A 26,199-nucleotide genomic window follows, 5' to 3' on the forward strand; every position below is an offset into this window, starting at 1 on the left:
AAAAAAAAATTGAAAGGTCCCTGGTTAATAATCAATTTCAAATATTAGGATAAAAATTTAAAAGTGACATGATTATACAAAACAATTACCCAAACTGGTTCAGGGACAAGACTAGACACAAAGGCTAACATGAGTTGGAAATGAATTAGAAGAGCTAGGAGAATAAATATGTCCAAATATAGGAAAACCTTACAAGGAAGTTGAGAGTTAGATACATATCATTGATATCGAGTGTAATAAATCCATTACTTAAATGATTTTAACTGAAACATCAATAATCATGCAAGGCAGGAAAAATGATAATAATTTACTTAAGAGGTACAGTGATCATATTAGACAGTACATTGACCACTATGGATTTCCAGGGTTCTTATGCATGGTTAAGAGGAAGTTGTAGACAGATATCAAAGACAATCTTTCTTACTTTGACTACTCCACCAGAACAATTCTCTTTTATGTATTGTATGGTCATTTAGCATGCTCTTCCTTGCAGGTCCTATGATAAGGAACAATATCTGATACAAAATATTACTCTCAATACATTTATTGCATAAAACTAGGTTAAAATCCCAAAGCTACCATTGCAGAGAGATTTTCTTACTGCAGATAATTCTTATTAGGGCTCTCTTCATATCTCTATTCCTCAGGCTGTAGATAAAGGGGTTCAGCATGGGAGTCACCACTGTGTACATCATAGCCATGGCAGTCTCCTGTACAGTAGAATTATTACCTGATGGACATAAGTAGAGACCAATAATTGTCCCATAGAACAATGATACTACAGACAGATGAGAACCACAGGTGGAGAACACCTTGTAGATGCCTTGAGTAGATGGAACCTTAAGAATGGAGGTGATGATCCTTGCATAGGACATGACAATGAGGAAAAATGGAATAATAATGAGGAGGGAACTCATGATAAATATCATCAACTCATTAACATAAGTATCTGAGCAGGCCAGCTTTAGGAGAACAAATAGGTCACAGAAAAAGTTGAGGACCACATTATTCTCACAAAAAGACAGTCTTGCTGCCAGCAGAGTGTGCATCATGGCATGGGATATTGTTAGCATCCACAATAGCAGCATTAGACCAACACAGAGTTTGGGACTCATGATGCTGATGTAATGCAGAGGAAAGCAGATGGCCACATAGCGGTCATAGGCCATAGCCACAAGAAGGAAGCTCTCCATATCTCCAAACACCATAAAGAAGTATGTTTGTGCCAGGCATCCTCCATATGGGATAGATGGGTCCTGGCTCTGCATATTCTGCAGCAATTTGGGCATTGTGACAGAGGAAAAGCAGAGGTCAGAGAAAGACAAGTTGCTGAGAAACAGGTACATGGGTGTGTGAAGATGGGAGTCCAGTTGAACAAGGACAATGATTAGCAGGTTTCCCAGGACAGTGGTGAGGTACATGGCCAGGAACAAGGCATAGAACAGGTGCTGGTGCTCTGGCGCAATGGGCAGACCCAGGAGGAGGAAATGGGTGATGACAGTTTTGTTGTTCATTATTCTTCTCCCCCAGTATCCTAATAAAAAATATCAGGATCTCTTAAGTTTTAAAATAGATATTTATCTAAGACATATATTCTACAAAAAAAATCAATGTGAGAGTCATCATAGTGATTATAATGTCAAAAATCCTAATGTCTGTAAAAATTACTGAAGGAGCTGTAAGGGTTTGCAACCACATAGGAAGAACAACAATATCAACCAACCAGACCCTCTCCCCAGAGCTCCCAGGGACTAAAGCACTAACCAAAGAATACACATGGTGGGAACCATGGCTCCAGTCACATATGTAGCAGAGGATGGCCTTGTCAGGGATCAATGTGAGGAGAAGCCCTTGGTACTGTGAAGGCTTGATGCCCCAATGTAGATGAGGTGGGAGTAGATGGGTGAGAGAAACACACTCACAGAAGCAGGAGGAGGAGGAATGGAATTGAGGGTTTCGAGGGGGAAACATGGAAAAGGGGAAAACATTTGAAATGTAAATAAATAAAACACCCAACACCTACATGGTAGCAAACATCCATCCATAACTCCAGTTCCAGGGAATCTAATATCCAGTTCTGAACCCTGAGGGTACCAGGCATACATTTGGTACATGGGTATACATGTGACCAAAATACTCATACACATTAAACAAATCTAAAAATCAAAATACATAATTATTAACAAGATCATTAAGACTAATTATTAAATAGCATGTAGCTCTCAATAGGCCAGCTCTGTTTCATTTTATGAGCACTGATAGATTTACTTCAGGACCTTAAAAAAACCTTAATGATTTTCCCAAGTTATCTATTACACTTTTCTATCTTTTATTGTTTTCCAGAAAGTTCTGTGATATTTCTACTAATATATTATTGCTTTACTCTCCTACTTCCTGCTCAACTTGGGTAACTAGTTTGTTCATTTGAAATTTGTTCTATGTTATTTTGTATATTGAAGTTATTAAAGAATTTGTATAATCTTTGTTATCTTAGTTTTATATAAATTTCAATAAAATCTCAAATGGTCCAGTGTGTTATATTACCATTTCAAACTCAGACCTGCATGTCCCTGTAACATACAGCTTTCTGCTCCACTGTTAACTAATCATCTTACTTCCATTGCATGTATGACAGACATCAGAAGCTCAAAAGCTCCAAGTAAAATCACTGTATTGTTTCCCAAAGAATTCCTCATTCTCCTCCCTCTCCAGTCTACCATAGTATAAAAAAAAAAAAGAAAATCAGGTTTAAGTCAAATCTTTGTGAACTTCATTCCATTCATGATTTTTTTACATTAAACTGTAACCTTATAATATTCAGAGACTCTCTTTCATTATCCTGTTTTATCTATTCCTTTCTGTAAGATTATATTAATATTTGAGGATCATATATTGTCTTTCTTGAATACAGAAGCAGTCTCTGGAACCTTCTCCTTCATCATGATTCATTTACATTTTGGCATTCTAACAGACGAGTTCCTTCACAGCTTTCTGATTCATTTTTCAAATTACCACTCTTACTCTGAGGATAAGGACAAAGCTACTATCAGGCACACAAGGCTGTCTCATTATCTCTCAGGTGCTAGTCATATATCTCACATGGTCCCACCTGCTTTTCTGTCATCATTCAGTGCTGTGGTAAGTCAATTCATGTCCCATAGCTTGAAGCTGTTACTCCCTCCTTCTCTTGCCTCTCACTTACTCCTTCTGTTTTCACCTACTTCATCTTCGCTCCTATGCCAGGTTTACTGCTTATCACATACTCAACTAAATTTATTTTCACTATACCCTAAGACATTCAGCCATGATCCCTACCAACATATACATGTACCAAACAATCAATACTTTGATTCTCCTTTAAGCTATCCTTCCATCAAGTGTGAACTATATTCAGGAAAGGTAACATGTGCCTTTACTACATTCAGTTCTTTACAATCATTCTTAATCTCCAAGTAGGGCCAGTGCCAGTCATGATACATAAATTTGGTGAGTGAATTTTTGATACTTGCTGCTCAAACTAACACAGATTTCTTTAAATTCAAAAGTAGAAACATTCCCATTTTAAAAGAAAGTCTTGAATACTTAGCAATGAATTCTAAACTCTATACTGTTTGTAAGAGATCAAATGTACTTCTGAAGTATTAGGGTTAATCATTTACAACTTCAGCAGCACTGGTTACTAAAAATAATACATATATCTTTTAATCCACAGGGTATTATAGATATTTGTGTAGCCCATAGATAGAATGAAAATTTTTTGAATTTCAAAAAGGAAGAAGCAACAAGTTACTTTGGAATTTTCACTTGAATCATTCCTCAATGTCTATAGTGTACATGATAATGAATTTATACATCAAATGGGTTAAACACTAATGCTAATTTGGAAAAATCCTGGATGCTATGTAGATAGTCTCTTAAAAAAGTTATTGAAATCTCTAGACTTTGACTAACATAACTAACACTTCATGACATGGTTAGTTAGCTTCATGCATTCAGATTAAGGAATTAGGGCCAAAGACTTTTAAGTGTATAAAATTGTTGCATCTTCTGCCTTAAATACATGGTTAACTAGATAGTGTGTACTCTTATCAGGGACTACAATGTTCTAGGCAGTTTTTCAAATGTTCTTATCAGTCTTTAACACTGGGCAATCTGTATGCTAGTGATATGCCTGGATGCACACGCATGCACACACACACACGCACACACACAGAGAGAGACAGAGACAGAGATAGAGACAAACAGACACATATAGACAGACAGACAGACGGACGGATGGATAGACAGCACACACGAATGCATACATATATACATACACACATACACATACATCATACACCATTCTGTAACTAAGAATATCTCTGGCTAATGATTTTATTGCATCTCTTAAAGCTGACAGAACAGAAGAAACTTCAAGAGATCTAAGCAATGTTCTCTGTGGTGCTACACCCTAGTCTGACAACTTGCACCTTCCCAAACAGACAAACTTAGAAATTGTGGAGTAGCATTGCAAGAGGGAAAACACATAGGAAAAAATCCTGCACCATTTAAGAGGATCTTATATATCCCAGACTGGCATCAAACATGTAACACACCTTCCTCCGACTCCTGAGCACTAGGATGACAGGCAGGTGGCACAATGCCTAAGTTTCTCCTTCCCTGAAATTGAGCAGTAACTCTTTTAAGGAGGCAACGTTTAAAAGATCAGAACCAGAGAAACCACCAGCAACTATTACAACTGATGGACCAATGGATTTCAGAAATTTTTTTAGATGTTAAGTCCACACATCTCAAATAAAACAGTGCCTTCAAATGACAAGGGATAAGTTTCTAACACTTTGTGTGCCTGCATGCAAGTATGGAATCTGCAGAAGCACTGAATTTTTTGAGATTTCATTGTACATTTAATGAACACTTAAATGATATCAATGTCATTCTTGATAGACTGCACTTAGGACCAAACACATACATCACCAGTAAAAAAAAAAGAGGGGGGGAAGAGAAGAAAAGAAAGGAAAAGAAAGGAAAAGAAAAAAAAGATTTATGAACATGAACACATAAAGGAAATCATTATCTTGAGGAAAACCTAGTTCAGAGTTTAAGACCCCAAAGGTGAAAGTAGTATACTAAACAACCCTTCCACACTACAGCACTGAACTCTATCTCACAGGGATGTTCCTGTGTTGAAATCTAATGCTATATAGAGAAAAAATGGCATAAGTCATTGGAATTAATGTATCAATATGATTGGGATACATGATGACCATGAAACAAATACTACCACAGGATGTGGAAGTCTTGGAAGACAGAGACAAGAAGAAAGTTATCATACCTGGAAAAGTGTCATAAATAACACAGGAATTCCAATTGACAGCAAGACAACTGCTTACTTTCTTTAGTATGTGAAGCTCTGCTAAATCTGAGTCAGTTTCTGCTTCAGGAAACTGCTCCCCTTCATTTTATTTGCAGACACAGGACCTTGCAGACTCTGTACTCACCACCTCTATGTACCAATTCTATCTGCATCTCCCTGCTGCCATTGCTAAGCCTTAGTGTCCTGCATCCCAGAGGAGTCTCGAACCTATATGACTCATTAAAGACATAATAACTATCCAACACCTTTCTGAGGCCAATTTATCTCAGAGATCTCTAGTGGAAAGTAATTTTTGGTCACTGATCACTATTTGCTACACTTAATAAAATGTAGAATTTAAATTACAGCAGCAAACAAAACTAATACATGAATAGCAGCAACAAGAAAGCCAAAAAGCATGAAAATATGCATATAGTTTCCCTGTTCAAGTAATCTGCCTGGCTTCCATCAACTTAAGCAAACTTAGAAGGGAAAGCAAAAAGTGTAACTGTAAAACACCCCACATTATTGAGAATTTTCTGGTTATAATGACTCAAAGTATTTCACACAACAAAAATTTTTCAATACTTTTTATATTTTTGGCTGTGAGCCTAGCCTTTAACTGCCAAGACATCTTTCCAGCCAATCCAACAATAGTTTTTAAGCACAATGAGACCATAGAAAACCCCGCACTCTGGGAAGCTTCCAAGGACAACATGACAGACTATCTGCAGTGGGACTTTGGGCAGATATATACCTTCTTGAAAAATTTAAACATCATCACCCAACTATCTATGTATGGAATTCTGTGAAAAATAAAACAAGAATATGGCAAGCAGATGGCATGTTTAAGGCTTTGTCAAGAAAATAGAAAAGCAGCCCATGTTTTCATGCCTGTTTATTTTGCCTTCTTATCTCTCTATAAAAATATTAATTGTACCCCTGTCACCATTGTCCAACCCTTCACCATGTATGTGACATAACTTTATACTTCCATGTTGTATGCATTTAACATTGGTCACAAGGCCCTAGATGGCATTTGTAATTCCTTCCTTCATTATAATTTCCTAATCTTGGCAGTCATTGGTTTATGAAGTTCTATACATTATAATGAAATGCAAATATTCAACCCCAGGTAATATAACTCTTTATCTAATCTTTATTTGGGTTTTTAGAGATGATTAACTTTTTTTTCAATTATTTTTTTGTTGATTAACTTCTGTTTGTAAATATGGAAATAGGAAGTGTGATCTAAGAATGAATTCAGATCTTTGGACACAGTACTGACTGCACAGGCTGTATAGAACAACCAAATTTTGCTTGCCCATAAATTAGTTTTAATTACCCACAAAGAATGATACCATCTACTCAGAGTTTTAGTTAACATGAGAAACAAAAGTGATTGGATGGTAGACTCAAGTTCCAACTGGGTCACTCCTACAAACTGTGAACTTCACTTATATAAGTATGGCTAAATCACTATATTATTTTCAATGTTATTCAAAGCATTTGCATTGCAGTTTCAAACCCATATCCTCCCAAAGGATTCCTGTGCCCATTCACACATACTGTCACCTCCAACCATCTATAGAAACTTCCATTCTACTTTATGCTCTTAGAGGTTTTGCTATGCTGATATTTCATTTGAATATAAGCTCTTCATTGTATGCTTATGTCCTTCAAAATGCACTTTTATAAGTGTTCTCAAATACTTTAACCTCCTCTCTAGCCCACTACCCTCCAGAGGTAGTGGAATGCAAAGGTTAATAGAGCAAAGGAGGACTTGTACCTGTTTAGAAATAGTTCTTTGGAGCAAATTGAATCAGGGTTATCAGGATATCAGCAGTTCAGTTCACACCAAACATCAGTGACAACTTATTCCACTCATAAACACCATTCATGAATCAGCAACATTAGGTTGATCCAGAAGAAAGCTTCAAGGCTCTGCCAATTGGCTGAGTTCATAGAAGCCACAAGAAGCTGCCAAAACAACACAAGAAACTCTTTGGCACATTTCTCTTTATAAGGTCATGACAAACGATGGCCAGCAAAGAATGGTAAGACAAGCGAGTGCCACACAGTGTAGTCAGTGAAAACCAGCACCAGCAAAATCCAAGAATGACCAACAAAGAATGATATGACATACCAATATCACACTGAAGCATCCACTGAGTGTTGTTTTATATTTATAACCTTTCCAAACATCTCATGTTCTCTCAAGTGTCTGCTCTAACAAAACATCACAAGCCTTTTGTCCCAGGCTATTTCCAAAATCAATAACAACAACAACAACAACTAAAAATCAAAAATCAAAAAAAAAAAACCTCACATGTCTTTTCTCAGCAAAACATCCTCCCACATGTCTGGTTCAGCAAAAACCTTTCAAAAGACATTTTCCAGAAAAACATCACATAATACAAATGAGTCTCCAAAGAAACTAGAAATTTCCACTTTACTTCAGAGCTTGCTTCTTTCTATTAGCATGTTTTAGGGTATGTCTATATAGTTCTATGTGGCAATGATTGACTTTTTTGTTGAACAGTATATCATTGTGCAGATATGCCATGGTTAATAATAATTATCATGCAATGTATAATAATTTGTTGATGGTTCTTTCCACTTAGGGACAAAGATAAGAAGCATTTCTCTGAATATCAATGTGAAACTATTTGTTTGAATTATTGTATATATGTATCTAGTCATATGGTAATTATATATTAAAAGGGTTAATTGCCATTTTAATTTTAGCTCAATTTAAATGAAAAGTTATTCATACTTACATGAGTCTACAAGGTAGTTTGATTCATTAGGACATTTTTATCTACACTTACTTTGCTAGCCATCTACTCAACACCATTTTTACCCCAGTGCTCTGCTTCCCATTTCTGCATCCATCATTCTGCTGTATACATGAAAAATACCTCAGGAATAAAGATAGACATTACCTCAGAGTAAAGGGCTAGAAAAAAGTTTTACAAGCAAACAGACCCAAGAAACAACCTGTAGCAGCTATTCTAATTAGATTTTCAACCAAAATTAAGTAAAATAGACACATCATACTCATCAAAAGAAAAATTGACCAAGATAATATCTCAATTTTGAACATCTATGCCCCAAACACAAGGACACTCACATTTGTAAAAGAAACATTGAAAAGCTTAAATTGCACACAAAAGCCCTCACATTCATAATGAGAAATGTCAGAACCTCACTCTCACCAACTGGCAGGACTTCCAGAAAAAATCCAACAGAGAATTAAGGAAACTAACAGAAATTATGAATCAAATTGACTAAAGAGACATTTATAGACTATTTCATCCAAATACAAAGGAATGTGTCTTCTCAGCATCTCATGGATACTTCTCCAAAATTGAGCATATATTTTTTCACAAAGCAAGCCTCAACAAATATAAGAAAATTGAAATGATGCCTTAGATCTTATCAGACCATCATGGACTAAACGTGAAGTTCAACAACATAAGCATTAGAAATCCTACGCATTCCTAGAAATCGAATAACTCTTTATTCAATGGTCAGGGAAGAGAGAAAGAAAGAAATGAAAGACTTTCTAAAATTCAATGAAAATGAAAACACAGTGCATCCAAATTTATAGGACACAATGAAAATACTGCTAAGAGGAAAGTTCATAGCACTAAATGCCTCCATAAAGAAATTAGAAATTTCTAATATCAGCAATTTAAAAGTATACCTGAAAGCTCTAGAAAAAAGAAACAAGCACATTAAAGAGGAGTAGAAGACAGGAAATAATCAAAATCAGGGGTGAAATTGATCAATTAGAAACAATGAAAACAATACAAAGAATCAACAAAACTAAACACTGGTTCTGTGAGAAAATTAAGAAGATAGACAAAACTTTAGCCAAACTAAAAAAGAGAGAGACAGTACCCAAATAAACAAAATCAGTAATGAAAAGGGAGACATAACAACTAATACTGAGGCAATTCAAAGAATCATTAGGTCTTATTAAAAAGCTATACTCCAAAAAATTGGAACATTTCAAAGAAGTTGATGATTTTCTAGACAGAAAATGACTTAACAAGGTCAAATCAAGATCAGATAAACTATTTAGATAGCCCATTATCACTAAAGGAATAGAAGCAATAGAAGTAGTCATTAAAATCTCCCAACATAAATAGTCCAAGACCAGATTGTTATAGTGCAGAATTCTACCAGACTTTCAAAGAAAAAGCTAACACTAATGCTCCTCAAATTATTCCACAAAATAGAAACAGAAAGAAAACTGCCAAACTCATTATGTGAGACCTCAGTCACTCTGATGCCTAAACCACACAAAGGCTCAACTGATTTCTCTAATGGGCAATGAAACAACAATATTCAATAAAATACTTGCAAATTGAATCCAGGAAAACACATCAAGATTAATTATTATTTTTCATTCTCTCTCTCTCTCCCTCTTTCTATCTTTCTCCCTCCTCCCTCTCACTGTACTGAGTTCATCAAGTGTTGCTAATATGTACATGTCTTTATGGGTGACCATTCAATATTATATAATTTATCAGAGACCTAGTCCCTGGAAAACCTGATTCTCCCTCTCACAGCAACCATCTATTGTTGCCGACCACCGGCAACAATAGGAAATGGTTTTCTGGAATATGGAGTCAGGAGAAAATTGGCTAGCCATAATTATATCTTACCCACATGGAAGGCACCTTAAAAATTAGACAATAGGAGATGTGATCACCCAGTCATCTTCCATTTAATAATCCCTTTGTTACAAGCCAACAGGTAGAATAGGTGAGGCAAAACCCCTCCCCCAAGTTCGTCATCATGCCAACCCAATCAGCAGCTCCTTATTCGGTCTCTGGAGGTGGGACTTCTGATGTAACTGGAACCAGGAACGAGGCATGGCAAATAGCAAGAGGTGGGAAGAGAGGTGTGGTTATGAGAGGCAGGCAGGGTCTGAAGAATCAGCCCTCAAGCCAGGAGGGTTACAATCTATTGCCATTTTCTAAGCTAACATAATTTCTACTATATTTCAAAAAGATCAAAGGGTTGAGAGTTCATGGGTACTGCTTCCCTGATATGTCTCCAAGACACTGTCTTACAGCATGGTGCTGGTTCTATGTGCCTAGGTGAATAATTTTTCACTCATATAATAACTTTATGCTCAATATTTCACGGGCCCAACACTGGTATTTGGGAGTTCCATTTCCCAAAGGGTCTCACTATGCACCTCAGGCTGACCAAACAGGATCTCACTGTGCAGCAAAGCAGATCTCACAGGATCACATTTTATAGCAAGCTAGGATAATTTCATAGGGCTCTCATTGTGCATTGAAGCTGATCTGATAGGGTCACACTATGCAGCCCAGGATGAATTCACATTTACATTGATGCTTCTGCCCAAGCTGCATTTGTGCTGGGATCATAGGCATATAATCACACCAGGCTTGATTTCTAACTTCTTTGTTCTAGTCTTCTGTTAACCTCTCTTGTTCTTTACCTCCTTCTCTTCTCTTTAAACAACTTCCACTCTCACACAGACTATCTTCTACATTACATATGGTATACATCACACTGTATTATTTATGATTTTATGTGTCAGTTAACATTTTTTAATATATTTAAACATATATACATTCTAGGCTATATTTTTCACTGTGGTATTTCTTTGTACTGTTCAGCAGAGCTCTTGTTTCCTTTCTATAGCTATTGAACGTAATTTCATTAATATTGAATATAGAATCTATATCTGTCTTTTGAATTTTATTTTTTACATGAGAAGGAAACACACTTGATTTACACATTGTCTGTCATGTTGCTTATGAATCTGTTTTACAGTGACAGTGGGATTTCAGAGTTTAGCTATGGAAACAACAGGTGCAACCTTAACTACATGAGAATTACAATACTAATATTTTAAAACAATATTCCATAAAAAGGTATAATTCAAAATTCTATGATATAGTGCCCACTTTTGTAAATGTGTGTATGTATGTGTGTGTAGAAGGGCTTATGTAGATCACTGAGTGGGAGATTACATCATATTTCAAAAACAGGATAAAATACAAAGAGAAGACTGTGTGTAAACAGAAGAGCTAAATGTGTGCATGTTCCTACTGATGCTTACACAGAAGCTCAAGTGGGAATATTCCCCAGGCAGTGAGAAGCCCTTAAAGGCATGATCGTCTTCACATGGAGATGATGTTTGTGGGGAGGAGGGGTCAGCAAATATAAAGGACTAGATTTGTGTGCCATCACCTACCAAGGACAACTAAAAAGTAAATAGAACAAGGTTATTCTATGATGTAGTGAAACAAAGAATATTAAAGAATAAAGAAAACATTTTCTTTTTACAGAAATAAGAGAAAAGAATGGAATTAGTGTATAATCTCATACGAGCTCACCCATTGCTCCTCCATGTGAGCTGGGAAGTCACTACAATTCACTTTCTCCAGTCTGTGAAATAGAATCTTCTTTATCTCCTTGAGATTGTCACAAGAATAAAAAAAAATCTATCCATTAGAAACAGATGTTTTACAAAGTAAGTGACAATTGTACAAAATAATTCCAACAAATTTGTTTAGGGTCAAAACTAATCAGAAACTATAATATGGGTAGGAAAACACATGGGAGGTTAAAAGAGAAAATAATGTCAAAATCAGTATTGGGGAACCTGTAGGAATGACTAGAAGAAGCACACTAGTTTTATTGTTTTCCAGTGTCATAAATTCATTACATAACTATTTTAGCTGATGTATAAATGAACACAGAAATCAGGGTAACATGATAAAATTTTGTAGCAACATAAGAGGAACAGAGATCATATTAGGCAATACCTCATCCACAATGCATGTCCAGAATTGTTATGCAAGGAAAGGAGGAAGTTGTAGCTAGATATTAAACATAATCTTTCCTACTTTCACTACTTGACTGAACCTTTTCTCTTTCATATATTGAACAGTTATATAGCATGCCATTCTTTGTAGGTACTATGATGAAATACCTGCTATAAAATATTAATATAAGCACATTTATTAGATCAAATTATATGACAGTCCCATTATATGACAAATTATATGACAGTGCTACCATTACAGAGAGATTTTCCTACTACAGATAACTCGTATTAGGGCCCTCTTTATGTCTCTGTTCCTAAGGCTGTAGATAAAGGGATTCAGCATGGGAGTCACCAATGTATACATCAGAGCCATGGCAGTTTTCTTCACAGTAGAATTATTAGCTGATGGACATAAATATAGACCAATAATTGTCCCATAGAACAGAGACACCACAGACAGATGAGATCCACAGGTGGAGAAGACCTTGTGGATGCCCTGGGTAGATGGAACCTTGAGAATGGAGAAGAAAATCCTTACATAGGACATACCAATGAGTAGGAATGGAATAATACTGATGATCCCTCCCATGATAAATATCATCAATTGATTAACATAAGTGTCTGAGCAGGACAACTTCAGAAGAGCTGGTAGGTCACAAAAAAAGTGCAGAATCACATTCTTCTCACAGAAAGACAATCTAGTCGTGAGTAGGGTATGCAGCATGGCATGGAATATAGTCAGCATCCACAGTAGTACCACTAGTGAAACACAGAGCTTGGTGCTCATGATGTTGGTATAATGTAAAGGAAAACAAATGGCAACATAGCGGTCATAGGCCATGACCACAAGAAGAAAGCTCTCCATGTCTCCAAAAACCAGAAAGAAATACAGCTGTGTCAGGCAATCTGCATAAGATATGGATGGTACTTTGCTCTGCATGTTCTGAAGCAATTTGGGTATTGTGACAGAGGAAAAGCAGAGATCAGAGAAGGACAAATTGCTGAGAAACAAGTACATGGGCGTGTGGAGATGGGAGTCCAGTTGAACAAGGAGAATGATTAGCAGGTTTCCTAGGAGAGTGGTGAGGTACATGACCAGGAAGAAGGTATAGAACAAGAGCTCATACTCTGATGGGATGGGCAGACCCAGGAGGAAGAACTCCAAGATCAAAGTTTGGTTGTTTCCAGTCATGATCTGCCTTCAATGACTTTAAGAAAAAGAATTAGATTTTCTTAAAATCACAGTGGTTGAGCCTGTATGATATCATAGATCAATATCACTCTTTTGTCTCATTTGTTTATTTAGAAAAGGGTTTACAATATTTTTCACATTCTTTGAATTTATATTCTTTATCTCACTATGTCATGGAATAACCTTGATCTATTTATTTCCTCAGTTGTCCTTGGTCGAAGATAACATACAAACCAAACCCCATATACTCTGCTGATTCCTCCCCTCCCAATATCCATATCCACATTTCAATGAAAAGGGACATGGTTTTTGCCATACGTGGTGTGTGTATACTCTACAGTAATTAATCTTACTCTCATGAAAGTAATTGTAGACTCTAGATCCAAATATATTCAGTCTTTATAGGCATTGTGTCTTAGCAGGTTCTCCTATTCTAGTATTTACTCTATACATCTAATGGCTTGTCATATGAAAAGAAAGTATTGGCATTTCTCTTACCTACATTTCTGCCTGAGACATATACATAAGTATAAGGAAGCAATTTACATTAAATCCAAACAATTATTCATCTTCAATTTTCTCAGACTATGAACTCACCTTTTCATATGAACCATGTATATACTCTGTAATTAACTGCACAGATGCAATTTTGTATTTATGAAACATATTCAGGTATGAAAAATGCAATGCTCTTTTAAATAATACTAATGATAAATATTTTATTTGTCATATGATTTCACTATATTCATATCCATATTATATTGATATGATTCCATTGATAATGATGTAGGAAAATAAATACAATAAATGTGTTTTAAAATGTCAGTTAATTTTAATCCCTCTCTTGATTGCATGTTCAGATATCCATAACAAGAATGACAGTTTATATAGGAGCTGGTCTAGGTCTTAAAAGAAAATTTGGTCAAATTACAGTTGTTGGTATTTAATGAAAATGTTTTGCCATGTTTTTACATTCAAATTAGTTATTAAGGTTATATCAGAGTGAAGTAACTGACATTTCATAATATAACAATCCTCATGTAAGCAGATAATAGAAAAACAAAGAACTGCAAAAATATAAGAGAAATTGTGCACCTAGCATCTCAGAATTATTAGTATTGTGTGAATGATTGGGGCTTCCATGCTTTATGTAGGCTTACATGAAGAGATTACAAAGCAAGGATCACTTTTGATGATTGTTGCTGCTGACCTAATGGACTTAACTTCTTCAGTTGTAAAATTCACAATTTTTACCTGGATGGCAGATAAAACTGTCCCATAAAATAATTCTAGCAGTTAATATACATGCAACTCACCTGGAATTCTCTAAAAACACTGACTCTGTTTCAAGCTTATACTCAGTTTATAAATGGACACTCAGGTGATGTGAATACTCCAGTGCATGGGTTGCAGTAATGAGCAAGTATATGCACTTGAAGTTGTAGGCTTTTGAAATCTTTTGGGTAGAAGATCTTTTCAAAGTTTACTAATTTCCAAATCTAAAGACTTACTAAAAGAAGACTTAAGCATTCTAGCATTGCCCATACCCTAAAGAGTTGTTATTAGGTTGAAATGGGAAAAAATGCCCTGTAGTAATTGTAATAAACCCCATGATTACCAAAATGCTTATTAGTGTAACAATGGAAGAAAGTATTTCTAAAATATTTCTACATGTTGCAAAGTAAAAAAATGGCAAAGAATAATATAATACCTGAAAAAAATGTATGTCACGTTATCATAAAACTGGAAGTGCAAGATCGGTAGTTGGGAGAACAGCAAGGTATCTCCTGAAAATTTATTAAGAATGACTGAAGGTGTATCACAATTCCCGCTTCAGATCCCGATCACCTTTATTCATTATAAGAACAGGAAAGAACATCCTCTGCACTCAACATCTTCTTACATGGCCCCTTCTAGCTATCTATGGACCCAAAGGGCTCTGCATCCCAGAGGAATCCCTGTCTTGTGCAATTACCCAAGACCTATATAGGACCAATTTGTCAAAGCCCTGAGGTGGGGCAGATGATAGTAAATGATCAGTTCTTAATATACTTAGAGGGAATGTATAAAGAGAAAGTCAGATGCATACTTAGCCGTTGAATGTTTATGAAATGAACAGGATTTATGTGTAAACCAACCTAAGTTTTCATAAACTATAGCCAAGCTATTTAAAAACCACTGATGTAATATAAATGCTATTTTGAGCTAGACTATCAATTTGTGGGAATGTAGTTGCTCAGAGCATTCTTTCATTACTCTAAATTTTCTTGGCATATATAGCATGGCTCTTCTTTAATTTCTTATTCTGTGAGTTGGGCAGACTTTCTTCATTTTAAGCATGACTAATGGCTTATTTACTACTCTTTAAAAATAAGCATTTTGGTTTTACTTTTTTACCTCTTATGATATTTGTCTTCAGTTTCAACTGATTTATAGTGTGTGTGTGTGTGTGTGTGTGTGTGTGTTTGTATTAGGGACCTAGAAAAAGATGAATTAACTTTAGACCTTGTTTCTTTTATAATGTTTTTATTCTGTGGCATTAATTTTACTCCAAATTCTCTGTTTGCTGTTTTCCCAAAAATTTCAATAATTGTCCTTTCCTGTGTATCAAGTTCAATGTATTTTTTTGTTTTTTTTATTAGACATTTTTATTAGATATTTTCTTTATTTACATGTCATATGATTTCTCCTTTCCCAGTTTCTGCTACAAAAAACAAACAAGCAAACAAAAACAACAAGAACAAACTCCTGTTGCCTCCCCCTTCCCCATGCTTGCCACCCTACCCTCTCCCACTTATTGGCCCTGGCATTCCCCAACACTGGGGCACAGAACCTTCATAGGGCCAAGGGCCTCTCCTCCCATTGATGATCGACTTTGCAATCCTCTACTATACACATGCTGCCAGAACAATCAGTCCCACCATGTATAGTCCTTGGTTGGTGGTTGAGTCCCCGGGAGCTCTGAGGGTACTAGTTAGTTCATATTGTTGTTTGTCCTAAAGGGCTGCAAATCCTTCAGACCCTTTGGTCCTTTCTCTAACTCCTTCATTGGGGACCCTGTACTCAGTTCAATGGATGGCTGTGAGCCTCTAGATCTGTGTTAGTCAGGTACTGTCAGAGCCTCTCAGGAGATAGCTATATTAGGCTGGCTTGTCCTTCCTTCAGTCTCTGCTCCATAGTTAGTCTCTGCAACTCCTTCCGTGGGTATTTTGTTCCCCCTTTTAAGAAGGAATGAAATGTCCACATTTTGGTCTTCCTTCTTCTTGAGTTTCTTGTGTTTTGTGGGTTGTTCTTCCTGTATTCTGTTTTTTGTTTGTTTATTTGGTTGGTTGGTTGGTTGGTTGGTATTTTTTTGTTTTGTTTTGTTTTGTTTTGCAGGGGGGGTAGTTTGAGAAAGGGTTTCTCTGTGTAGCCCTAGCTATCCTGGAACTCGCTCTGTAGACCAGGCTGGCCTCGAATTCAGAAATCTGCCTGCTTCTGCCTCCCAAGTGTTGGAATTAAAGGCATGCGCCACCACCTCCCAGCTTAAGTTCAATGTATTTTTAAGTTGTGAAAGTTAAACACATCTATCATGGTGTATCAAAGAACAAGAAAAAGGACTAAACTATTCATATTTTGGACTATGTGATTTTAGTTGTTTAAATGAGTATGTATATCTTGTACCCCATTAATTAATTTGTTGGCATATTTAGACTATATGGAGTGGCACTATTAGGAGGAGTGGCCTTGTTGGAGGGAATATGTCACTGTGGAGGCAGGATTTGCAGTCTTATATCTATGTTGAAACTATATTATGCTCAGTGTGAAATCCAGTCTCCTCATGGCTACCTACAGTAAACAGTCTCTTCCTGGACTTCCTGCCTTTAGACCAAGATATAGAACTCATGGCTCCTCTACCACTAAATCTGTTAGCACGATGTTATACATTCCACCATGATGGTCATGGCCTAAGTCACTGAAATTTTAAGCCACCCCAACTAAATGTTGTGCTTTACAAGAGTTGCCAAAATCATGGTGTCTCTTCACAGCAGTAAACCCTAAGATTGATTAAGCTGTTTATGAGTAACAGAATTGTTTTTGCAGAATCCCAGAAAATCTGAAAAGGGGTTACGATCTACTCATCTAGCAACATCATAGGATACAAATATGAAAGTATATATTTATATTGCCAATCAATAAATAGTTTATTAACTTTTCTAAATATATCAGCTTCTCCCTCACATGGGTGAATAAAATTCAATGTCTCAGAAAATACCTATGTGTCAGGAAGTAAAATGAAGGACAAAGCAATGTGATATAGCTTTAGGCTGCTCTGTAAGCTTCCTTTGAAGATTTACCTGAAACTCCTTATATGAGGCATTAGAGAATAGATTTCAAGTGGTTCTCATGATGGCTGAAGAGCACCTCACAAGAAGGGCAGCAGATAGAATGTAGATTGCTTTTTGTAAGATGGCCACTTTTATAATGTTAATCCTGCTGATCCATGAGCATGGGAGATCTTTCCATCTTTCTGAGGTCTTTGATTTCTTTCTTCAGAGACTTGAAGTTCTGGTCATACAGATCTTTCACTTGCTTGGTTAAATCACACCAAGATAGCTTATATTATTTGTGACTATTGCAAATGGTGTTGTTTTCCTAATTTCTTTCTTAGCCCATTTATCTTTTGTGTAGAAGAAAGCTGCTGATGTGTTTGAATTAATTTTATATCCAGCCACTATGCTGAAGTTGTTTATCAGCTGTAGGAATTTTCTGGTAGTATTTTCAGAGTTGCTTATGTATACAATCATATCACCTGCAAATGGTGATATGTTGACTTCTTCCTTTCCAATAGTGGGCAGCCTTTTCTCTTCTCTGATTTTAGTGGGATTGCTTAAAATTTCTGTTCATTTAATTTGATGTTGGCTACTGTTTTGCTATATATTGCTTTTATCCTGTTTAGGTATGTGCCTTAAATTCCTGATCTTTCCAAGATTTTTAACATGAAGAGGTGTTGTATTTTTTCAAAGGCTTTTTCAGCATCTAATGAACTGATCATTTGTGTTTTTTCTTTATGTTTATTTATTTAGTGGATTACGTTAATGGGTTTCCATATATTGAACCATCCCTACATCCCCAAAATGAAGCCTACTTGATCAAGCTGAATGAGCATTTTGATATTCTTGGACTTGGTTTGCAATAATCTTATTATTTTTGCATTTATTTTGATAAGTGAAATTGGTCTGAATTTCTCATTCTTTGTAGGGTCTTTCTGTGGCTTAGGTATCAGTTAGGGTCTAACTGTGGCTTCATAGAATGAATTAACTTAGTACTCCTTCTGTTTCTATTTTGTGGAATAGTTTGAGAAGTATTGAATTAGGTATTCTTTGAAGGTCTGATAGAATTCTGCACTAAAACCATCTGGCCTTAGGCTTTTTTTGGTGGGGGGGGGAGACTTTTGATGACTGTTTCTATTTGCTTAGTGGTTATGGGACTGTTTGGATGGTTTCTCTGATCCTAATTTCACTTTGATACCTGGCATCTGTCTAGAAAAAAATCACCCCTTTCATCTAGATTTTCCAGTTTTATTGAGTATAGGCTCTTGTAGTAGAATCTGATGTTTTTTTTAATTTCCTCAGTTTCTGTTGTTATATCTTCCTTTTAATTTCATAATTGTTAATTTGGATACTGCCTCTATGCCCTTTAGTTTGTTTGGCTAAGGGTTTATCTATCTTGTTGATTTTCTTAAAGAATAGGCTCCTAGTTTTTGTTGATTCTTTGTATAGTTCTCTCTGTTTCTACTTGGTTAATTTCAGCCCTGAGTTTAATTATTTCCCATGACCTTCCCAACTTTGAGTAGGCTTTTCCCAGTTTCAACAGGCCAAACAATTTTCCCAGCCTTGAACATGCTGAATAGACCTTGAGTGCTTGCCACTATAGACCTTAATTGGCCTGGATGGGCCATCTGCTTTAGATGTATGAGCTGGTCCATACGGGACCTTGGAAGATTGGCCTGCTGTGCTGATCTTGCTTTGTCACATACTTCAACTGAAACAAAGGATGGGTCTATGGGCTTTCCCTTTATAAAAACAGAGCTGAATATTAAAATTTGAGCCTTGATCAAAACATAGACTTGGCTTCATTTTTTTTCTTGCCCCCCTTTACCCTTTTCATTTTCAGCCCCCATTTCAGATAAACCCAGTTCTCCTGTGGCTGCTGAATGGCTATAATTTCCTGCCATCTACTCCTCTAGAAAGTAATCTATGACATATTTTCAGTACTTTTTACTTTGCATATTAATTTTTCTAAACATGGTTCCAAAACATGATCTGTAAAAGTCACTGATATTTGAGTGTAAGTTCAGTAATTTACCAAGATGATAGACAGTAGCTAATGAATACTGACTTCTAAAGGCCTCTGAAAACACTGATTGACTTCTAGGGACACAGTGTGGTAGATAAACATCCTGGGTGCCCCTTTATAAGAATCTACTTTTTATCCATGTCCATCAAGTACTCATAATTTTACTTATGTTTAGAAATAAACTCAACTTCTCACTTGAGATAATACCTGTTTTTGGTTCTCATTATCTTCTCTCTAATGCAAAGGTTTGGGGCTCATTCATTAGGTATGGATCAAAATACATTTTGAAAATAATTATATCCATGTTATAGAACCTAGTGATGATGGCATTGAGTCTTCCAAATGTTACAACAAAATGTTGCTCTAGAGAACATGGCATTGTGAGGTAAGTTTTTGTATTTCCCCATTATAATGCTGTTTGTAGAAGCATTTTGAGTTGAAAATACTCACTACCAAAGTCCTATGTCTATCACAACATGCTCCTTGATATCTTAGGATGTCTGCATTGTATTTCCTTCTGTCAGCTCTTTGCTGGCAGGTTCAGGGGAGAGGAGAGAACCTGGTTCAGCCAGGTCTGTCCAGGGCTGAGCAGGATGGAAAGTATTGAAGGCTCAAAAGAAATACACTGGTCCAGAAGTCTTGTCAAAGCAGGAACTCACTTTATTAAACTGTGCACTTGCTTATATAGAGAAGGCAAGGAGGTGGGGATAGGGGTTTGGGGTGAGATAACATATGGGGTGGTGTAAGATAATGAGGGGTATGGAGTGATTTCATGGGGCCTATAAGACATTGATACATCAGCAGTAGCTAAGCAGATGCAGTCTTACTCAGGTCAGTAAGTCATGATGAGTCATTCTCAAGTGAATGACAGGTCTCAAAAATCGAGCCAGGCACGGGATTGTCCTCAAGGCCCAAACCAAGGCCAAATAGGGCCCAGCATCTCTCTCTTTTGTTTTTGTAATGAGCAGGTTATATGGCTCCTGTCTTAGGTCATCCCCAACCTGGGGATCTTACCTGTCTCTGGAAACCACTTCTCACACTTACTCCAGTGTCTGCTCCATGGCCTGTCTTAGGTTATATCAGTGTACTGAGATCATATCCATCATTGGTGAAATGGAGAGCTGTGGAGGGCTGCATATATTCTAAGGGCCAATTTATGTTGATCTTCTCTTGGGACTCGACCTGATGGAACCTTATTGCCTCTAGGCCTTGTTGAACAAATTGTGTGAGCTTGTTAAGCACACATCACCCCACTATCAGAAGGAGAAGAAGGAGGAGGCTTTTGGAGGATCTTCATCATCACCATCAACAGGGGAATCTTCATTCTCTTTTCTTGATAAATCTGTGGAGGAAGCAGAAAGAGGGTTCTCAGGGCTGGGAATTTCCCTGATGTGATTATTATCATTATCCCCCATTGGGGAAAGTATTTTACGTCTCTGACCAGTATCCAGATCGTTTTTTTTTCATTTTGGGGGAACACACAGCCAAACCATGTTCTTCCAGTTGTCAAGAGTGGGTCTGGTCCTCTCCAAGCTCCAGTCAGGGTGTCTCTCCACCTGACCCAAATGGAACTGTAAGAAACCAATGAAGACCAATGATTTTGAAATGGGAACAGGTGTGGATCTTCTTTAGAAAATTTTAAAATATTTAAGGCAAATATTGCCTTTTTCAATTGATCATATGGGAGTAGAGACTCCCCTTTTGTTTTTGTACCTGAGTCTTAAGGACTGGTTATAGCATTCTACAATGGTTTGTCCCCTGGGATTATATGGAATCCCTGTTGAGTGGGTAATTTTCCACATCCCTAAAAACTCTAAAATGTTCTGACTTATAAAGCAGGGGCCATTATCAGTTTTTATCTGATCAGGCAATCCAAGAATAGCAAAACATTGTGGCATATGACTTATGGCATGTTTGGCTTTTTCTCCAGTATGTGCCCAGCAGGCACAGGAAAAGGTATCAACAGATACAAAACCATATTTAAGCTTTCCAAAGAGAGAATAATGAGTAACATCTATCTGCCATAAATGGTTGGATTGAAGTCCAAGGGGGTTGCTCCCCAAAGACTGGAGGGGAGGCACCTTAAGGAAAAGTTGGCAGGACTTGCATATGCAGACAATCTTTTTAAGATCTTTGACTGATATGTGGGGGAACCTATGATGGAAGCCCCTCCAGTTAGTATAAGTCAAGAGGTAAAAGCACGTGGTCTCTGAGACAGTGTGACAATTTAAATCTGGGTGCTTCCTGGTCAGCCAGGCTGTTTTCCTTCAACAAAAAGCCTGGGAGAATTTGGTGATCTCTGAGGTGTTGAAGATAAATGGGATTTTGTCTTTCTCTAAGAAGGGTACATGCTTGAATCATCAAGGGGGATATGGGATAGGAAACTAGCCTAATATAGTCTTCAGGCAAATTGGGCAATTAGTTAAACAAATTAAACATATGAGGGTTGGAATCCAACACCATAATGCCAGCAAAGAGTGCCTTAAATTGGGCTCACCCCTCTACCTCAGAACTAATGTGTCCAGGTTCATTATTTCCCCTAAAAGGGGAATAGATGACCACCGGGGGTCCCAGGTGCCAACCATCAGTAAAAACCATGGGAGAATTAGCGTCAGACTTAGATGAGTCTGGGAGGCATCCACTCCAACCTGGAAAATGAGCTCATCCATATGTGGGACCAAAATGATAGTCAATCTCACCCAGGAAGACTTCGAGGGCCAGGGCAGCATGCTCATTATTTTTTGTAGCCAGGTAAAATCAGCTATCCTGAGGGGAGTAACTATAGATTGAAGATCTGTTCCAAAAAACCAAGCTGGAACATCTCTTCCCTTAATGATACAATCATCAACTCCATGATTGGTCATGGAATAAACCCGGAGAACTCCACCAACTGACAGGTGAATCCAGTGCACTGGCTCCCCCACTTGGGCAAGGAGGGCAGTGCACAAGGTCTTCCCTGGAAAAACAGAGTACAAGTGCCAAAAGGGGATCATATCTTTTAAGAACAGCTGAATCTATAGCATATTGGATCTGTTTTAAAAGATCATGATGACAATCAGACAAAATAAAAGACATGGAATGGTCTTTTTCCCTTAAGCAAATCAAACAAGGGCATTAGTTCTTCTGTGAATATATAGATCCAGGGCCTCATCCAATTAATCTCTCCCAACAACTTTGGGAGCTGAAGGAGTGTATAAGTATCTTGAATCTTAAGTTTGAGTTTAACCAGGGATTCGGTACCCAAAGACAACATATAACCAAGGATTTGAAAGGGGGAGTATCTTTTGAACCTTTTTAGGGACAACCAATAAGTTATTCTCTTGTGAGATGGAGAGGCATCTATCTTTGCATTGTCGTAATCCAGGTAAATTGGGATGTCCCTGAATAATATCATCTACATAACTATGAAAGAGGATATCTGGATCTGTCAACACGGAAGGAAAAGATGGAAAACATATAATACTGACAAGTGGTGGTTGGGGCTATTAGCCATGCCCTGAGAAAGAACAGTCCATTCATATCTCAAATCCGGACCTCCAAAAATTAACTGAGGTCACAGAGAAGGGAAATTTTTTACAATCTTCTCGATGGAATGGGATGGGAAAAAACAATCTTTAAATATCTATAATATTTAAATGAAGGGCATGGGGATCACTGGGATCCAGGGGATCCCCTCTGGGGGGAGCCCAAAAGGAATCATTCTCTCACTGATTGTTCTTAAGTCTTGTAACACCCTCCATGAGCCACTGGATTTTTAAATCACAAACAGTGGGGAGTTCCAGGCACTGGTAGAGGGGCTTAGGTGTCCCAACTCCCTCTGATGTTGAACCAAAAGATGTAGCTGTTGTAATTTTGGAGTAAGAATAGGTCACTCCTTGACCCATATGGGGTCCCCAGCTATCCAATGAATCTTTGGCATAGGGGTCCGAGCAGTGGCCCTTAGGATTGTGGGTGGCAGGGCCATGAGTATTGATGATGAATCTTTTCAAAATAAGGATCTTCTCTATAATTAGGGTATACGACCCTTCCCTGTTTGAATTGTTGTTCATACTCTTCAGTATCTAATAAGTCATGGTAGAGAACCTTGTGATCACGTTGGGCTCTATTTCCGTATTCAGAAGCCATCTCCATACCACTGAGACTGGGCAGGCTCCCTGAGATCTGTAAGATCCTACCTGTCTAGTCCCAGTGCACATCAATCTCAGAGGTCAGTACTACCATGGCATGGCCGTGTTTGGGGGCCTCACTGGCACTGGTCCAGAAATGTGGCTGACTGGAGTTAGTGTAATCCTGCTGGAGCGTGCACTGGGTCTCCAGAGTACACCAGCCACAATAGGCATCCGCTGGGCCCACACAAGCCCCTCAGGTGGAGTGTACCTCACATGCTGCCACCTTCACTCAGGCCTTCTGCATGTCCTCCTTCAGGCTGATCTTGAGGAGCTTTCTTGTGGCAGTGCCCAGAAAAACAGCTACGTAGTTGTTAGCACTGGCCACAACTGCAGCTGTGAACTCTGGAGCATGGAACACAGGTGATGCCCTCAGCAGCTGCAGAAAGATCAGTGAGGGCTGCAAGTGGCCTGCTCCGCAACCCAGCTTGTCATACAGTAGCTGTATGTTGCGTTTACTCTAGCAGGCCGGCCTGGTGCCCTGCACCACACTGTCCAACATGCCACCACGTCAGGCTTCTACGAATGGCAGCCTGCATGTACGTGAAGCGGAAGGCAAGGCACAGACCTTGTGTCTCCTGAGGCTTCCTGCATGAGGAAGACCAACAAGAGGCGGCTGTAGAGGTCCCCGTGGCTGCGCTGCACATGCACTGTAAGCCCAGATAGATATAGGACCAGGTGAGCTTCTTGGCGTCATCACCATGCTGCGGGGCAGGCAGATGCGCGTGAGCAGGCGCTTTTGCGCTCCAGGTACCTCATATTGCTGCACGCTGTGCGGTGGCACCGATGGGTGCAAGAAAGCACACAAGAAGCCCAGCTTGTGTTGCTCACTGGCGCCCTGCTTGATCTTCAGGATGTAGTCGTCCCACGAGTTGAAGTTGAAGGTGAAGAACTTGGCCAAATCTCTAAGTGTCTAGGGAGCGGATAGCAATCACGGGCGTGTTCTCGAAGCGGTCGTCTTCTATGCTAAGTTTTCGTGAGAAGAAAGCGCTGCTGTAGCCAGGGTACATGGTGCCCATGAGCAGACCGCTGCCCCTCCCCCACCTCTCCCGGTGTCCGAGGCTGGCAGCAGCACCAGCCCCACGGTGGAAGCTTTGGGGTGGTTGGCGGTCACGTTGAGCTTGCTGGGGAGCACTAACCAGTTCTGTGGTCAGCGCTGCAGGTGGAAAGCTCATAGCCAGAGCTCGGCCTCCAGGCTCAAGCTGGTACTCAACAGCTGGTACAGGCGGTTCATTGCCTCCAGGTACACGGTGCCCGGCCGTGCTGTCCAGGGTGAAGTTGTTGGTTGGCATGGGCAAAGCGAAGCGACACTAGATCTCTAGGTCACCACCGGCCCACACCACCCCAAGCAGCAGCAGCAGAGCAGAGGCAGTGGCAGCAGACCAGGACCTTGTGAGTGAGGGCGCCCGAAGCAAGGGGATGGTTAATAGCGGCCCAGGCACTAGGGGGTGTGCCACCCTCAGCATGAGGAGCTATCCAGGCAGCCCAGGCTGAGTGCAGCAAGTGCATGGGACGTGGCACAGCCCGGAGCAGGGTCTATTCCCCTCCCCCATATGGTGTGAAGAAGGAATTAGTTGGAGGATCCAGAGCGGGTAGCCTTGATGTTGATGGTCTACTGGATGGCCAAGGGGGACTATTCAAAGGAGGAGAATAAGGACTCAGGGGAGAACTGCCCCATAATTTATGGGGGAACATTCACTGGAAGACCAATTAGCCTGTCAGCTTTCTTCTTCTGTCCAGAGTGTGTGGGGGCGGGGGTAAGTTCCTCATACAGGCCACTAGACTGTTGGCTCTTTGCTGGCAGGTCCAGGAGAGGAGAGAACTTGGTCCAGTTGGGACTGTTCAGGGGCTGAGTGGGATGGCAGCGTCAAAGGCCCAAGTCTTGTCAAAGCAGGAACTCACTTTATTAAACTAGGCACTTGCTTATATAGAGAAGGCAAGGAGGTAGAGATAGAGGTATTGGTGAGATAACTATGGGGTGGTATGATGAAACTGTCCTGCAGTTTCACGAACAGGGTTCTGCCTCGACCGAAGGGAGAAAGGAGACCTGAAACACAGAGTTCGAGAACAAAAAGACATGAAGCCTAGTTGAGGGTTTCCAATCAAGGCTCGTTTACTTGGGGGTGGTTTGAGCTTATATAGGCAGGTAAGAACTGAAAGCTCCAGAAATAAAATATTTGCATAACATAAACATTGAGAAGTCAGGGAAGAGTCCGAACAGAGTCAAAGGGGGAAGTCAAAGGGAAGCCGGGCTGCTGGGCTGAAAAGGTGATGGCTCAGGGGGCCCCACAGGTCTCCACTCCAGGGAGTGGCTGGAGGTGCAGTC

The 26,199-nt window shown here is 38.8% G+C and overlaps 2 protein-coding genes across 2 annotated transcripts; both read right to left on the reverse strand.

The window, feature by feature from the left end:
* Positions 1 to 517: 517 nt before the first annotated feature.
* On the reverse strand, positions 518 to 5,427 carry LOC116077114 (olfactory receptor 1496). The gene is made up of 2 exons (XM_031351445.1): positions 5,333 to 5,427; positions 518 to 1,534 (listed from the first exon to the last, which is right to left on the reverse strand). Exon 2 carries the CDS (start codon positions 1,512 to 1,514, stop codon positions 576 to 578), a length of 939 nt encoding a protein of 312 aa, XP_031207305.1. The 5' UTR covers positions 1,515 to 1,534; positions 5,333 to 5,427; the 3' UTR covers positions 518 to 575.
* Positions 5,428 to 12,429: 7,002 nt separating this feature from the next.
* LOC116077190 (olfactory receptor 1500-like) lies at positions 12,430 to 15,190 on the reverse strand. The gene is made up of 2 exons (XM_031351549.1): positions 15,080 to 15,190; positions 12,430 to 13,384 (listed from the first exon to the last, which is right to left on the reverse strand). Exon 2 carries the CDS (start codon positions 13,366 to 13,368, stop codon positions 12,430 to 12,432), a length of 939 nt encoding a protein of 312 aa, XP_031207409.1. The 5' UTR covers positions 13,369 to 13,384; positions 15,080 to 15,190.
* Between the last annotated feature and the right edge of the window lie 11,009 nt (positions 15,191 to 26,199).

This window comes from Mastomys coucha, unplaced genomic scaffold (assembly GCF_008632895.1).
Source record: "Mastomys coucha isolate ucsf_1 unplaced genomic scaffold, UCSF_Mcou_1 pScaffold5, whole genome shotgun sequence".
Lineage (NCBI taxonomy): Eukaryota > Metazoa > Chordata > Mammalia > Rodentia > Muridae > Mastomys > Mastomys coucha.